Genomic DNA, 17,050 nt, shown 5'->3' on the forward strand with positions numbered 1-17,050 from the left:
TGAAGGAAGTTTACCTTATGTATTGTGTATCCGTGTATGATGGTAAACCCATGGTCTCATATAAAAGATAGGTATAAACTCATGAGCACAGCTTATCACCTAACCGTACGTATGGGGTATTTCCTGCTAAGCTGATGATCTACCAACATTAGGTCGCAAGATGATCTTGCCTTTTCCATCGTGCCCGATCTGATTCACTAAGCATCACCACATGTGGTTCGTTTTATATTCCCTTTTGCAATCCGAGTAGTAGTTATACATACTCCTTTGTATATACTAATCTCAACGAAGTGGAAATATGGTCAATTTGTTGATCTTGACATTTCCCGAGGGATGAACGAACCCATTAATAGCAAAGCTTTTGGTGATCTAGGTGCGTGATAAGTATTCAAACAATTTGGTGATCCATATGAAAGATTGGTGCATAGTCCATAACTCACGGTTGTTGGAAACAACATTTCCACACACAACTGGGAAGCAAAGCATGCAGCATGGAAGGAAAGGCGAGGGAAGGGAGGGAAATCAAATCCAATTTTCTAAGCCGCCTACCTTGCCCCCCACCAGAGGGTCAATTACAGACCCTACCGGATTCTGATTTATTCTCAAAGCAACCCACCCAATACAACAATATACGAAAAAGAAACACCTACCCGCAAATTAGCCATCACCTCTAGCCGCCCCACACACAAAGTGTTAACACCATAGTTCATATAGATTAAAGAACACGATGGTAGTCGCTAAACCACCATATCAAAATAAATCATGTTCAATCATCTAGACTGTACCCTGTAATTATATAAACAATATTCAAACGCGACTGCGTAAAAATTTGTTGATGAATCAGGTCTACATTACAGCCCAAGAACATTTGAAGAATACGAAGAAATGCAGAGACGAAACTCACAGTGCATAAGAATATCCGACCTTTCGGAATTTCAGATTCGAACCCACGCCCCCCCCCCCCCCCTAAAATGTACACATATAATTAAAGATCCCCTGCCTTTTTTTTCCTTTTCCAATAAATTGTAATTTCCGATTTTCCATATTCCAGGGCCGCTCGGTTTTTACAAATACAAATACAAATACAAATACAAATACACTTCGCTCCACCAACCCAGCCTACCAGCCTCTCTCTCTCTCTCTCTCAGCCTCGACGGACTCCTCGAGGCCTTAGTTTCTCTCTCTCACTCTCTCTATCCGTCTCCGGCGCTCAGATCTCGACCGTCTGAGTCTCCAAAATGCAGACCGCCGCCTTCACTCTCTCCCCCTCTCTCCCTCTCCTCAAGTCCCGCCGCCTCTCCGCCCACTCCTCCACCCTCAGATTCGCTCCCACGCGCGTCTCCGCCTCCCTTAAGCCTACCACCGCTCTCACCTCCTCCGCCAATGACGCCGACCTCTCCGCCTCTCTCTCTCGCCGATCCTGGTCCGGCTTCTCCTCCTCCGACTTCAAGCTCAGGCCGTGGACTTCTCCCGCCCTCGATCGGAGCCGCTTCGAGGTCGCCGCTGCTGCCGAGAGCTCCGGCGAGACCGCCGAGCCGAAGAGTAGCTTGTTCAAGACTCTTGAGCTCGGGTCGTTGTTTGGACTGTGGTACCTGTTCAACATCTACTTCAATATCTATAACAAGCAGGTAGCGCTTCCTTGCTTTTGTTTTGTAATCGTTTTGGACATGTGGACTTTATTTACTAAGTTTGAATGTGGTGAATGAATTTTGATCACTGTGAAATTGAAACCGTGGAACTTGTTTGAATCGGTTCAGATTTTTATTGCTCGTTAAAAAGTGAAAAATGAAACAAGATGAAAATGTAGATTTGATTTACTGCTGAGTAGCTGCAAGTTTTATCGAAATCGCAATGTTTAGTTTCGTTTAAAGGTGATAATAAAGGATATGAAGATCTAACGATTTTAGAATTTCGCAGGCGATTTATCTGTCCATTGTATTTTTGTATGCATTGAACTATGGTGTGTTGCTCTGTTATTTTTGGATGCTTGCAATTCGTGTAGTATGACTAACGAAACTTCTTCACAGGTCTTGAAGGTGTTTCCATACCCAGCAACTGTTACCGGAATACAATTTGCTGTTGGATCGGTTGTTGTTATGCTAATGTGGGGTTTGAATCTCTACAAGAAGCCGAAAATCAGCGGTGCACAGGTATCTCCTAGTTTGATTGAGTCTGTGTCTCTGATGCAGGGGTTGGTGTGGTGATTTTCCCTTTTTGAGTGCTTCTTATATTTTGTACAATTTACTGACAGCTCGCAGCAATTCTGCCTCTGGCCGTTGTTCACACTTTGGGCAACCTTTTTACTAATATGAGTCTTGGGAAAGTGGCTGTATCATTCACCCACACGATCAAGGCTACTGAGCCCTTTTTCTCCGTTATCCTTTCTGCCATGTTTCTCGGTGAGGTTAGATTTTTATACACTCTTTTCCTCCATCATCTGTGTCAATGCACAAGCATAGCTGGCCTGAAATATCACTGCTCTGGCTTTCTATGAGAACATTGACTGCACTCATGTGTTTCTAAATTATGTAATATTGATTTAATTAAATTTTCCATACTAAAGTACATACTATGAACAGTTTTGAATCCAACATGAAAACTAAATTGTAGTTGCATTTCATGGATGTTATTTCAAAGCACTTGTAATAATTTGTCTGTTCATGCTCGTACAGATACCAACTCCCTGGGTGGTTGCTTCCTTGATACCAATTATTGGTGGAGTGGGACTGGCATCGGTTACTGAGGCCTCATTTAACTGGTAAGCTATTGCATTATATATTACGCTAACGCTTAAAAGAGAAAAATAAAAGACAGAGACAAGAAACCAGAGCATATAGATTTGATTGGTAAATGAAAGACATATGAATGTGTATTTGTATATAATTTTATTGCTTTGTGTGTGAGCAGGGCGGGATTCTGGAGTGCCATGGCTTCCAATTTGACAAACCAATCTCGGAATGTCCTCAGCAAGAAGGTCATGGTTAAGAACGAGGTAATATTTGCTTTCCACATTCATTTTATGAATAACTATTGATTATGGTAGTGGTAAGGAAGGAGTTCTAAATTTTGGATTGGTATCAAACTGGGGCAAATAGTTACACGTAGTTGCTTTTCTTCTTGCTCTCCTTTTTAGTTTGTTTGGGGTTTATGATCTCTCTGAATTGACAATTGGCATAACCAGAGTTCTGTTTTTTTACAGGCATCTATGGACAACATTACACTCTTCTCGATAATAACAGTCATGTCCTTTTTCTTGTTGACTCCTGTGGCCATCTTCTTAGAAGGGGTGAAATTTACACCAGCAGCTATGACATCTGCTGTAAGTAATTTTCAGATGCTAAAAGTTGCTGAGAAATCATTATAGACTGTACAGTAAGCTAACCAATGTTTAATCTCCAATGACAGGGATTGAATCTAAATCAATTATATGTGAGGTCTCTTATTGCTGCACTCTGCTTCCACGCGTATCAGCAGGTTGGTGTTCTCTCTGCTCCGCAGTTAACTAGCTTTATCACACAGATATCAGATAGATAAATATGCACATTAACAAGGGTCCACAAATGGAAGAAAGGGACTAGATAGAAGTGTTTGATCTCATATGATGAAAAACATATGCTTGTTATTATGTCCATTGGACTAGTGGTGGAAACTGATGACTATTGATGAACATTGCAGGTTTCATATATGATATTGCAGAGGGTATCACCTGTTACTCACTCTGTCGGCAATTGTGTGAAGCGAGTGGTGGTTATCGTGAGCTCTGTTATCTTCTTCAAAACACCGGTCTCACCTATTAACTCTCTTGGTAAGATGACCTGTACTAGGTTTCTGAAGATGTTAAATATATGTTTGCTGGATTTATAAATTGTACTGAATTTCTTTTATTTTACCACAACAAACTCCGAGAGGTTTTCAGAGGTATATAATGTTTTGTTTTATATGATGCAGGAACTGGGATTGCACTCGCTGGAGTTTTCTTGTATTCAAGGGTGAAGCGCATCAAGGCAAAGCCGAAGACTGCTTGAAGTATTGTGACGAGTCTGTTGAATTAAACTGTAGATCAGGGAGTTGGAAGCTTTCTTTTTTGGTGAAAAGAAACTAGTTAGCTTGGTTCTTGTCATTCAAGTTTTAAATTTTTGGCTTCTATTTTGCGGACCAAATGATGTACTATCATCTGTAGTCTTTGGTTTTAAGTGTAATTGAAATTTCCCTGGGGTTTACGAATGAGGATTGAATGTAGAATGCATTTTCATTATACAAGAATCGCGACTAAACTTCCCTCATGATTTGATTCTGAACGAGGGGTTTGCAAACTCATTTTGAGATTAACATATCTCATAGAAATGGTTCTTAGCTGTTAACGGATAGTCGGGATAGAGGCTTGATTTTGTAACGATCTTAGACAAATTAGAATTCCTATATTACATTTGTTACAAAAGCCCGACATTAGAGAAATTACAAAGTAACTCAGAAGTAGATTTTCTATCGGTAAATTAAGCAATAGTAGCAGGTGAGACCACTAAGATCGAAGATCCTTTTAATTGAGCAAGTAGTCACTGAAAAGTGAAAACTTAAACTTATTTCATTGCTATCATCTTCATGCAAGACGCATAAATTTCTGAACTTTAAGAAGAAAATCATCAAGATTAACCAATACAAGTAAAAGCTTACAAAGCTTTCTTCTATATATGTTTGTATATATATATATAGGTATGGTATGGTATGTTGTGTTCCTCAAAGTGTTGTATACTATAGCTATATATCAAGAGCTGGCATCATCGGCTTCATTGACCTGAGAAATCATCTCCACCAAATCCAGCTCCTTCTTCACTTCATTAGTCCCCATCATTGCAGAACCCAAATCCACTTGCATATCCAACATCTCAAAATTCTTCTCACCATCAACAAGAACAGGCTGCTGAGCAGAAGAACCCATCATTTTTCCATGAAAGCCATTACCATTTTCACCGAAATCCGTAGCACAAGAAATGTCATTAAGCAGAGAATCAATGCTGCAGCCCTCTTCAAACAAGTTATCATCAAAACAAAAATCGGCTTCCTCCTCACTGAACTCATAGTTTGGGACCAACCTATCATTCTCACTGTTATTGAAACCAACATTGGTTTGTGACTGAACTTTGGTGCTGGCAGTAGTGCCATTGCTTTGATCGGCCGGTGAACTGCTGCTGTTGCTGATCTTGTTGTTGTTACTACTTTTCCTCTGACGGCCAGTGTGCGGCGACGCGTCCAGGTTCAAGCTCTTGATGTATTCCTGAAGAAGAGAGCCTCTGGGGTACTTGGAGCGGCATTTTCGCTTCGAATATTGCCTTCTTTTGGTTGCATTCCAGTGGTTTTTGATGGAGTTTTCAGTCCTTCCAGGAAGTCTCTTTGCAATCTCTGCCCACTTGTTTCCTATCTCTCCATGAGCTTGAATCAGTATCTTGTCTTCCTCCTCACTCCATGCGTCCTTCTGCATATAGGAAAACTAGCTTATGAGTTATGACACCAGAAAATAAAAGTGAATCCTATATTTTACTAGTGATGTGATTGGTGTGGTGAAAACAAATTTGTTTGATGTGTACAGCAAGTGCGCTCCTCCTTTTCTATTTAAAAAGATATAAATCCGAAACTTAAAATCTCATATTTTATAAGATAAATGTTTTTAACTATTAAAATTACATGTGTTCATATTTGTTCGAGACATTTCATCAAACATCTTATATATAGTTTTTTGAAGTATAAAAATACAACAATTTAGGGGTTACATTTTCACCGAAGATTAATCTAGACAAAAGTAAGCTTAGCAACTAGGATTAAGTGATTGAATATTTCGGTTCAATCAAAACTACCTTGATATCAGGCCTGAGGTGGTTATGCCATCTCTCTCTGCACTGCTTGCCAATTCTTCCCGGCAACATCTGAGCAATATGACACCACTTCCTCACTCCATACTGTTCAACCAGCTGAACCAACACCCTGTTTAACATTGACAGAGATAATTAGAAACCCATCTGATCATATGTAAAACTAGCTACACAAAATGGAAGCAGAACATTTCCTAAATATTGTACCTATCTTCGTCAATTGTCCACTGACCCTTGACTACATTGTTCTTCTTCCGACCCTTAATAGCTGACCCTGCCCTTGCTATAGCAGACAATCTACTAGTACCCTTATGATTCATCCCAGCTCTTTTGTAATACCCATTTTCTGAGTTTATGCAAGAGACTTCATCTGGTACCACAAAGCTCACAGGTATAATGTCCTGGGAATTTATCAGAGGCAGAAAATTAGTACCACTCCTATGAGTAATCCCCATCATGTTACCAATGGCATTTGATCTCGGATTTGGGTAATTCAAGTACCCTCCTCCAGACCCGCTTTGGAAATTGTCCAAGACTTGGCCATGTCCTGAATTCTCTGAAATGTTTAGAGGCTTGCACTCATAGAAACTCACATCAGTGGGTGAGCCTTGGTCACAAGTGTAGGCATTGTTGTCATTGTAGAAAGGTTCAAAACATGGGTTTTGGAGACTCATCATGGTATTTGATGAAGAGCAACTAGCATATTGATGAAATTGATTATCAAGATGGTGAAAATCTTGAAGGTAACCCTTTGAGGAAGAGGAAGAAGCTTCAAATGGGAGGAACTCATCTTTCATGGTGTAGGGTTTCATCATGTAGCTATTGTTGTTCTCTGGCACAAGTAATGATGGGATTTGGGAGGCCGGATTATCTTTCAGCTTGTTAAGCTCCATTAGAGAAATTAAGAACTTGGAAAATTTTGGTACCAGGAGAGAAATGGTAACACTTGGGGTGCTTTGTTAGCTTAATAGGTGAGTGAGGAGGCAATTAATATAAGGAGGTATCCTGGCCATTGATTCTGACTCATCAAATGGCCTGGGGCACTCAATTAAGCCTTATCTTGGACAAGAGCTTTGACTATTGGTGGTTATATTTGTTAATCAAGAATACTTGTTTGGGAAAAAGCATTAATCATAGCCATTGACTCCCCATCAAATGGTCAGGGGAGCTTAATTAGCTTTTACTTGGACAAGGATTTTGACTGATTGGTTTTATGGTTAATCTCGAATATTTGTTGGCTATATTCCAGACTGCAATTAAAACCCAATTAATTAATTTCTTTAAGTGTTCTTATGGCGTTATGCATTTCTACTTGGGATCGATATGGTCAAAATCAATATTAAATTGCTCCAAATTATAAATTTATTCACCTCAAGAATGAAGAATGTAAGTAGTGAGTATTGTACAACGAGTTGCGCTGGATTGTTTATTTGTTATTAATGATGTTAACTTATTGAATCGTTAGAAATAATACAATTTATGGTAAAAACTGGTTGTAAGTAAAGAAACACAATAAAGACATGTCGAGTTACTCAAACTTAAACACCGTCATAAAAGAGAGCGAGTGTTTACATAACGTTAAGCATTTAATGCTCGCAGTGAAAATTATTATCGAGTTAACCCACCAAAAAATTATCATCAATTGTTTAGAAGTATATTAGAGATCAGTAAAACTGTAAAAGGGTTCAGCCCGAATACGGGAGGATCTTGTAGCCCATAAAGGCATAAACAACAAGCACAAGTGTCAATACCAAAACAGAGTGCAAATCCTTCACAAGAAGATGTACAGCCAATGCATGAAGCACACAATTATAAATTCGAATACATTCAAAGCAAAAGAGGCTTCAGTCTAACAGTGTGGTCATTTATTATGAAGATCATCAACTCATTAAGAAGGCATTATCAAGAACATAGACCAGAAAAACTTTTTAACTGTAGAATGTGTACATACCTGGTCAACAAACACAAAGAATGTTTCATTGAAAGTATGGAACTGCTATAAATCACAGTATGGTCATTAATAATGAATTAATTCCTGACATTCAACAAAAGTTTCCCCCCGAGTTCAGTTGTCATTGTCATACTCAGGGAATAAATATGGACATGTAATTATGCTCGTGTGGTGTGTGGAGCAATATACTTTGGGTAATATTACCCAGATTTGTTGTGGAGAGTTTGATTTATGAAATAGAAAAATCTATTATAGGCATCTTTGCTCGAAAGCTTTCTCAGGGTTCTTCCCATCAATTTCTGAGTGGTGAGGAAAATCACGAGGCATTTCTTCAGCAGAAAACCATGCTTCCTTGAAAACTCTTACAACTTCTTGGTGGACCACAGCATTGCCTTCTGGTGTTAGGTGCAACCCGTCGCTGCAATTAAGAACATATATACTCAAGAATCTTCAGTCTTTCCATGGGTGAACACCTTAGTAGATGTATCCAACATACTTTTCATGTGTTGATACTAATCAGAGGTTTCCCTGCCCTGACTATTTTGCCAGTTTAATAGGTATAAACTGTTTCAAATGTTTATTAATAGCAAGTAAAAAATCTGGCTGGGATCATGTTTACAATCATTCAAGAAACTTGACAATTGAAGCTCCAAAGATGACAAACCTTAGAAATTTATTCTGCCAACCTTCTGTTTCCTGCAATTTGGACCAAAGATTGATGGAGCGGACACCCAATTCCCCAGCTAGCTCAAGGCACTGCTTTGCATAAGCTCCTGCCGCTTCATTTGTCCTTTCTGGCAGTTTCCTAGCATCCTCACCATATATTGATCTGCAGAACCCACAGCAGACATTGATTAGTGGCATGGTGGTGAAGAGGTTAAATGATCATACCCATGATGCAGAAATGAAAGTATATATTAGGTGTGGATGGAAATTGAGAAGGGATAAATGGAGATGATTGGTGCTCCTGGTGGAGCAGCATAACAACTGAGCAGAGAGCTCGGAAGGACAACAGCAATACAATGGTGTAGATATCAGAACTGGAAGGTGGAGATACTGCATGATTTTACAAAAGGTAGCAATCACATAAACATGGTTATGCTTTTCACTATGCCTAGTGAATTTTGTAGTTCAAGGAAGAATACCGTGCATATTGGTTACGCCCTTCTTCATCCACAGGTGGTGGTGTAATAAGCACAATAAGAATTGTGGGGCTGCAGTGCTGCAATCACAATCCCTATATACAATGAGATTTGGGACAAAGAGCGCTGAAAATAAAGATCTCTTACAAGAACATGTATGGACTACATGAGACCATTTTGGGATAACAACACCCTAAATTTATATGAGGTGATAAGTGTGCAAATGCAGTGAACTAGCAACTTATGAAATGGGACAAAAGTATCATGTACCAGATTCAAATAACTAATATAAATGGTTCCATAAGTCCAGAATAACATCTACTAGACAGCAAGCATACACTGAATTTAAAAATCTGAAAATGTGATTCAAGTACTAAAAGTCAACAACTTGGACCTTCAAATGAAGAACAATTTTTCTTAGATTCTCCTTGTACTCTTCAAGAGGAACATGCTGCCGTTCACTTGTTCTCCCCAAAATAGCTGCATCATTGGCCCCAAAGAAAATTGTTGCGGCAGCAGGAGGTTTTCTAGAATCCTGCATAATCATAGTGGGGATGAATGATAACAATTACAAATGTTTTTATCCCATAAAGTCCTATCTTTACTATCATAAAACGCGGTTGGTCTCATCTACTATCTGACCATATTGCTTGGACATCTAATCTAACACATCAAAACAATAATCCATCAGTGAAGCTATCAGATGCTTAAGTCCTCCCCAAAGCATGACTACTTTGATGCTCTAGAATGCAATACAGACCTCTTCAAGTTTCATACCATCCAATACTATGATACTCTTTGATCCAAGCTCTAGTTTAAGTTGAGCTTCATGAACTTAAAAACACCACATATAAAACAAGTCTCTATCTCTTTCTCTCTATCACATAATCAATTACGCAATGTGCATACCAGGCATGCAATACACATTCCAAAGATGCAAACTTTCTAATGCCAAATACATAATTTGACACAAAATCAGCATCATCCAGAAACAAATGGAAAACCCCAATTGAATTAGCAGAACCATTCAAGTACCAGAGGAAAGATCTGATGCAACAAGAACATAGCCCATCTGGAGTTATACCCACCATAGCCACGAACTTTGACATCAGCCTATCAATCACAGCATGCATTTTGGATTTGATTGGTAAAAGTTTGAATCTTTGAGAATTGAGATGAGAAAAAAAAACAAAAAAAAGAGCAGACCTTGCGAGAATAAGTGTCAGCAAGAGCGGCACCCCAGCCTCCTGGTTTGAAGGACTGCTCTGTTATTGAGTCTCCAAACAACACGATTTCAGGCCTCAGCGCCATTCTGATCCTGATTCTGCTTCACAAATCAGAACTCACGAGTCACAACTCACAACCACTCTTACTATGTTTCTGTTCTCAAGTTGGATACTGTGGACTCCTTATAACGACAAGTCGTTTCCCATCTGCTGCAGTCCTCTCTCTCTCTCTCTCTCTCTCTCTCTCTCTCTCTCTCGTACATGACATCACAGTTGGGTGAGATATTAGACCATTCTAGTGATGCTCACTGAACATTATCTCTACAGTTTTGTTCTAACCCCTTTCCAAACGCTTAATGAATACAAAGTGTTCACCCAATTACTAAGTGATCGAAGGATATGAGTCGGTGATTCTAGTTTTTGATCGACCTAATCTGATGTTTAGTTGAGCCTCTAATCCTTCGGCTCTCTCTCAATACGTTATATTTCAATGAGCTAGAGGTACGACACGTATTGTAAGATTTTCATGTGATCGAACATTGCTTCCTGTTGCCATTGCAGAGTGAGCAACACCACTACATCAGCTGTGACATCGATCAATAGTCATCAGGTCCTTGCACATTGAGAGCTTCGGTGATCGAAGTGGGTTAACCATCTTATCAGTACCACAACGCTTGTTAATTAAGTGAAAAGCAAGCATGCACGGCAAAAGCATATAGAGTGGAGAGTTAGGTGTGTATTCCACCAGTTTATGTATCCAAAAGTTCATATGTAACTACATCATTTTTCACATCACTGAAGTCCCCAAAACAGTTTATGTGTCCTTCCAGTAGTGGCAGACGAGTTGCAAAACAATAGTGGCATGCATGATAAGCCTAAAAGATGGTTCTGAAAATAATATTGAGAGACCAAATCACTGAAATTAGCTCCCATTACGAAATGTTTGTCTTCCGATCCGGCGTCCAATTTTCTGCAGTCTCATATATACATAGTGTACGTGTTTCTGATTTTGCATTAGCAATTCAGCATAATAGATATCAGTCTTAATTTTTACAATGTTACTTGCACCCAAGAAGAGAGTAAGAAAAATATTCCTGATTTCTATCGTATTAACATGAACTTACAAGGAAACTACATTACAAAGAGCCAAAGACTCGCGGCTAGGACATGCAGCTGCTTACTTTTCACTTGCTTGATACATCGGAATTTTTGTCGAATTTGAAATCATTTATATCATGCCTTTTCAGTTTCTCTAGATCACCACTCATTTGTGGTGCTTTCAATTCATACTTTACGCAATTGCACACCATTAACATCAGTGAAAAACAATGAAGAACGTACAGGTAGATTTCTGCTATTTAAAGTGGTGGGTGTGTGTATATATATATATTCGAAAAAAAACTGCTGAAACTCTATAGTTATATGAATATGTTGTTAATGCAACTTTTCCTTCACTATCTACGAAATGAATCTCACACTTAATTATTAGATGATATATATGATATATTGGAAAAAACTGAGACATGTTCCGGGAGAATTATTATTCTACATTTGTGTGTGTCTTAGCTTAATAGGTTTCCTGTTAGGAAATAGATTAGCATCTCTGTAATAGATTAGGACTCCGAATCTTACGGGATTGTGGTTTTGTAATGCCTATATATAGGCCCTCATATCATTTAATAATACATAATTATTTCATCCTGAAACACGTTATCAGCACATTGCCCTAAAACCCTGAATTTTTAGAGCCCTAGAAATTTTTTCTCTTCACCACCACCGGCCGTCGTCGTCTCCGGCCTCCGGCATCTTCCCGTCGGTATTCCTCGTCAGTGCAGCCCCTGCTTGCCGTCGCTGCAGCCCCCCCTGCACGCTGCCACTGCAACACCCCTGCACGCACCCTTGCAGCCCCCGCATCTGCAGCCCCACACGTAGATCCTGCCCTGTAGCCCCTGCGACCCCCATGCTGCCCTGCAGCCTCTGCTCGCACGTACGCAGCCCATGCAGCCCCGTGCGCCGCCCCTGCAGCTCCCGCATGCATCTCCTGCGACCCCTCCGCAGCCCCTGCATGCAGGGTCTCCTCTGCATTCGCTCTGCAAAAACATCTTTTTGCCCAGCAAGTCACTGCATCAAAGCATTCAAAATTGCTCCTCCCGCATATTCACACAAGAAACGTGAAATTCACAAGCAAGGACTTCGCTCAAGAGAAGCTACTCCCGTATACTACAAACCTTCAAAGGTAAATTTTTCATAAACGTTCCTGCTTTTGAACGTATAGATATATTATATAGGGCGCTATTAGCCTTCTTCTTGTCTTAATTCCGGCCTTTCTTATAACGCCGATGAGACTATAGAGGGATGGGTTTCCCCTCTTGGTCGATGTTTTCTGTGTGACGGTCCTGGGGAAGTCACATTATTAATTAAAGGGAAGAAATCGATTTCGTGTGGTTGTCTGAGTACACCGCTGTTTTGGGTGCGATCATGAGAATCGCCGATATGCATTGATTATTTTGTAACCATATACATCACAACTCTTTCTAATTCCGGTTACATACTTGAATAATTTCGATTATTCGAACCTATATAGCCCTAGTTTCTTATGGATGCATCGTCCTCACGACTGTTATTTGAATGTTTGAGTTTTCTTAAACTCATGTCTATAAACGATAATCTCAAGGTCTATGTACTCATTTATTTGAGTTGAAATTCATTACTCTGAAGCAGCACTATTTGCTGACAAAAAATCCCAAAAATAACATATTCTATGAGACACACTTAAAGTGATTCAATAAACGTCTATGACGTTGTATTACCAGAGTTGACCTTGAAGCATACTCCACATCCGAGAACCACATGTCATTTTGGCACCTGTATCTATTTCTTGAGGGCATTTTGGAGATGGAAACGTAACATTCTTCCATTCTCAAGTAAGCACATTTTTTAGCCTCACGCTAAGGCTCCGCCCAATCCGATATGCAAGATTTTGTTGCTACGGACTTTTGATTAGTCAATCTATTTTGACTATGTCTTCTGCTTATTATTTTTCAAGTATGACGTTGGCATTGCCATGATTATTGCTCGACTTTAGCTTAAGTCGTCTATTGGAATTGAAGCTTGTTTGTGTTGTATTAAATATTGTCATATTCTATAAAATTTATCGTATTTCTTGTTTACAAGATGGACTCGTGAGAATTTTATTTGCCTTGGCTTAGCATGCATGGTCAACATTTGCAACTCACGTGGTTTTTAAATTGGCTGCTTTTGGGTTACATGGGACCCCAATAGCACTATATTGTGATTTTTGACCTTCAAATTTGGAAAACGGACATCGGAACGTCAAAATTGACGTCTTTTTTCCCGGTTACTATTCCGGCGTTTCCGGAACGTTTTCCGGTGTTTTACCGGCATATTCGCCGCCTTCCGGCCATATTCCGGCGTTTCCGGCACCGCCACCTGGTTCTTACCGGCGTCCCCTGTCGGACCTGAAGTTTCGGCCTCTATACCGGCCAGTTCCGGCCGCCACCGACCAGTTTTCCGGCAATCGGTGCCGCCGGTTTCCGATGAGTTTTTCCGACGATTTTTTCATTGTTTCTCGTCATTTTTCCGGCCTATTTTCAGCAGTTTTTACTACCACGTTTTTTCAGTCCAAATTTCACCCGGTTTTGAGTTATTTTGACATGGTTTTCCGGTTAATTTTCCCGGTTTTCTCCAAGTCGTTTCATAGCTCAAACGATTTTATTATTATTGGTGACCACCCATACCAATTGGATGGTCTTTACCACCCAAATTGTTTGGTATTCAACTGCTCCAATACCATATTTTTTCAACTCTTAAGTTGAAGAATGTAGTTCTATTTCCATGTGATACACTCGATGGGATTGCACATTTGTTTCAATCCCCCCTCTTACAATATCCTACGGCGTATTGTCTAGAGAAGTTCATCGCGTTGTTGACTCTCTTAATTTTATTTTGAGCATGTCCCGCCATGAAATCGAGTGTCTTGCTAATTGCGTAACCACCCACACTGTCCTACGGCGCATGTAGTTATTTTACGGATCTCGTGCGGAGATTGTGTTCTATATCTTCGTGTCTTGCTAAGTTTTAAAGGCCATACATGCCAATGATGGATTTTCATCTTGATATTTGTGTTAAGAATGGAGAGGAATAAATCTATCAGATTTCATTGACAGTAGCTTTTTCAAGCTTAGACAGTAGCTTTGTTCGCCTGCAGATATAGCTTTGCTTGCATGCAGCAGTAGCTTTATGTAACTCAAGATTCTTTGAATCATGGGTTCAGTTTTTCTGTCTTCTCGGTTTTGACATGATCATTTTTGGTTATTTTGAACGAGATATGATGATTCGAGTTCTTTGAGATTCACATGATCATCTATTTTTCATGTTCACGAAGCGATTGGAGGATCACCTCACTCGTGCTCCACATGGTGAGGCCAAGCCTGCCCCTCTCGGCGGCTCCATGGCATTCAGGCCGTTGATGGCGGCATCCCCTCCTTCACAGGAGCTTGTGATGCCTCCCGTGTTTTCTAATGCCTCCATAAGAATCTCTGATGCCCATCGCTCACTTTGCAAAGCTTGTTCTTTTGCTAGATTTCAAGGAAGTCCTTATTTGCTAAGGCTCCAACCGAGAACATTTCATTCTTACGAAGTATTTAAGGTGACATTAGTGGACCTTATCCAACCGAATGCGGACATTTTTCGGTATTTTTATGGTATAGGTTAAGAGCATCGACGCGTTGGTCACACGTCACTTTGCTTTCCATAAGGAACGCTGCATTTGCTAAGTTTTTTGCTATGATCATCATACTAAGGGCTCACCACCCTTCCCATCCTCTCAAATCTATTTGATTGGATACCGTTGGAGAGTTCACCTCCACGACTTTGATGATTTCGTTTTGCATGTCTACTAGGATCGTCGTTGAACATATTAGTCCTCATGTTCATTCATTGTATGATCTAGCAGAGCTCAGACTTAGTTATGGGTACTAACCTGCCAATTTTTGCATTGAGATATGTAATGATGTTGCATGCAGCGACACTTATTCGTTTTAGACCCACAACTTGCCAAGCGTTTAGTGCGTACCAACGTTCTTTTCATTAAACGCCTATTTGGTTAAAGTTGTTTTTTTTGCCTCTATTGTAGTTAACTCAATGGGTCTATTTGAAACGATTAAGTATTCTTGTTGGTTATGATTTATGAATCACCAACACTTGTCCGCTATTTCCAATCTACAACCGTTGATCTCTATTTTGCGATATTAGCAGACGGTCACTTTGATGAGACATACTTCCCGTCGTTAGGGGGAGATATGGAATGCTCCCATTCTGGTTTTAACGCCAGGAATTGACGTGGTGTGGCACTATGTCTCATTAAGATCCCGCACTACTCAAAGTGAGTAAATGTGCAACGCATTATCTACCTCCAGAAAGTCAAAGATTTGATGCTCAATGACTTTACCGATATTGCGAAAGTGATGAGATCGCACTTAAATGTTGTGATGTGTCGGTAAGGTTGGAACTCTCAGAATATGGGAGAATTTCATATGACCTAGTCCTAGCACCGTTGGCACCATCCCTGATAGTGGGAAGGAAGCCGGCGATGGCACCATCGTACGTTGTGGTGTTATCGACGCCTGTGGTATTACACCACAAAACAAGGGCGGCAAACACAAAGATAGACTAGTAATGGTCATAGCTTCGGTCTTGGCTCCTACCTAGATGAGGGGGAGACCATTATTCTCTGGAATCAAAACCAAAAATAAGCGAGATGCGTATTCACAAGTATTTCGCCTATCATCAAGAGATATTCTCTAAACATGTGTATCAACTAAGTTTCTGTGGGACGCTACAGACTCCTTTTGTTGATGTTAGAGAAGAATAGAATTCTCACAAATTGATCGTATACAGCGCGCGCATGTGTTTAATGGATTGATCTCCCATGATTGATGATGTATTCGCTTATGCTCTTATTCTGTTGTAAAGTATAAACGATGAGCAACTTGACCGAAGTGGAAAGAATCAATACAGGCTGAACTAGACTTGTTATGTTGGTCGTTGTTCGTAAGTGTAATGAGAAAGATGAAATCATGCAATATATGCAGGACTTAGGCGCAAATATTGTCTCATTATCCTAGTATTGACTACGATGAGTTATATTCTCTCGTTATGGACATAATTGCTTTCCGCTACTTGATCAGTAGTAGTGTCCATGAAAACTGATTTGCAGCATATGATAGTAGTTATAGAATATCTGTAAAGGGATCTTGACGCAGATATGAGAGTGCCCGAGGGACTTTAAATGCCTCTAGACCACGAAGAGCTTATGTAATCAGATTGTGATGTTCGAGAGAACGTAGTACAATCGATTGCAAGAACTCATATCCATATGTGTTCATATGAAAGCTAATTCTTGATTCTCTATTCCGTCTAAGTATAGATGATGAAGAGATTCAATGAGCAATAGATTCATATATGTAAGTGTTGTTGGGACACTATTGCTTTCATTATGATGTGATTAACTATGCGCATATGCATCGTCATTGGACTTGCATTGCTCCCTTGACATGGGTTTAGTTCTACACTTAGTGAACCAACACAAATCCTATCCACACCAATGCCGCCAGCAGCTCCAACAACATCAACGTACGACTTGGTGTAGTAGTCGACACTGGTAGCGTAGAGGATGCGTACGGTTCCGTCTCGGACCAAAATCAGTCCTTCATTGGTCCATTCCCCCATTCTTTTTGCGAAAGACACATTGAATGTGACAAATCAGAATCTGTCCAGTTTCATAGGTCAACTTCAACGAGACCTACAAGACAGCTCGATTGATGAAATATGGTGAAATTGGTACCA

At 40.0% G+C, this 17,050-nt stretch overlaps 3 protein-coding genes across 4 annotated transcripts; 1 reads left to right on the forward strand and 2 right to left on the reverse strand.

Annotated features, from left to right (window-relative positions):
- The first annotated feature begins 1,121 nt into the window (after positions 1-1,121).
- LOC126793562 (triose phosphate/phosphate translocator, non-green plastid, chloroplastic-like) lies at positions 1,122-4,283 on the forward strand. Its single transcript, XM_050520122.1, has 9 exons — positions 1,122-1,628; positions 2,028-2,150; positions 2,252-2,404; positions 2,673-2,758; positions 2,908-2,992; positions 3,200-3,319; positions 3,406-3,474; positions 3,676-3,805; positions 3,949-4,283. Exons 1-9 carry the CDS (start codon positions 1,239-1,241, stop codon positions 4,023-4,025), a joined length of 1,233 nt encoding a protein of 410 aa, XP_050376079.1. The 5' UTR covers positions 1,122-1,238; the 3' UTR covers positions 4,026-4,283.
- Positions 4,284-4,762: 479 nt separating this feature from the next.
- On the reverse strand, positions 4,763-6,757 carry LOC126795381 (transcription factor MYB98-like). The gene is made up of 4 exons (XM_050522226.1): positions 6,072-6,757; positions 5,850-5,976; positions 4,969-5,470; positions 4,763-4,866 (listed from the first exon to the last, which is right to left on the reverse strand). Exons 1-4 carry the CDS (start codon positions 6,755-6,757, stop codon positions 4,763-4,765), a joined length of 1,419 nt encoding a protein of 472 aa, XP_050378183.1.
- Positions 6,758-7,825: 1,068 nt separating this feature from the next.
- LOC126794374 (GDSL esterase/lipase At5g62930) lies at positions 7,826-10,388 on the reverse strand. 2 transcript variants are annotated; one of them, XM_050521074.1, is made up of 6 exons: positions 10,164-10,381; positions 9,993-10,070; positions 9,352-9,492; positions 8,961-9,037; positions 8,480-8,644; positions 7,826-8,233 (listed from the first exon to the last, which is right to left on the reverse strand). In XM_050521074.1, exons 1-6 carry the CDS (start codon positions 10,266-10,268, stop codon positions 8,065-8,067), a joined length of 735 nt encoding a protein of 244 aa, XP_050377031.1. In that variant the 5' UTR covers positions 10,269-10,381; the 3' UTR covers positions 7,826-8,064. The 2 variants fall into 2 exon arrangements, with proteins under 2 accessions (XP_050377031.1, XP_050377032.1); XM_050521075.1 differs by having other exon boundaries at positions 8,231-8,379; positions 10,164-10,388.
- Positions 10,389-17,050: the final 6,662 nt, after the last annotated feature.

This window comes from Argentina anserina, chromosome 5 (genome assembly GCF_933775445.1).
Source record: "Argentina anserina chromosome 5, drPotAnse1.1, whole genome shotgun sequence".
Taxonomy (NCBI): domain Eukaryota; kingdom Viridiplantae; phylum Streptophyta; class Magnoliopsida; order Rosales; family Rosaceae; genus Argentina; species Argentina anserina.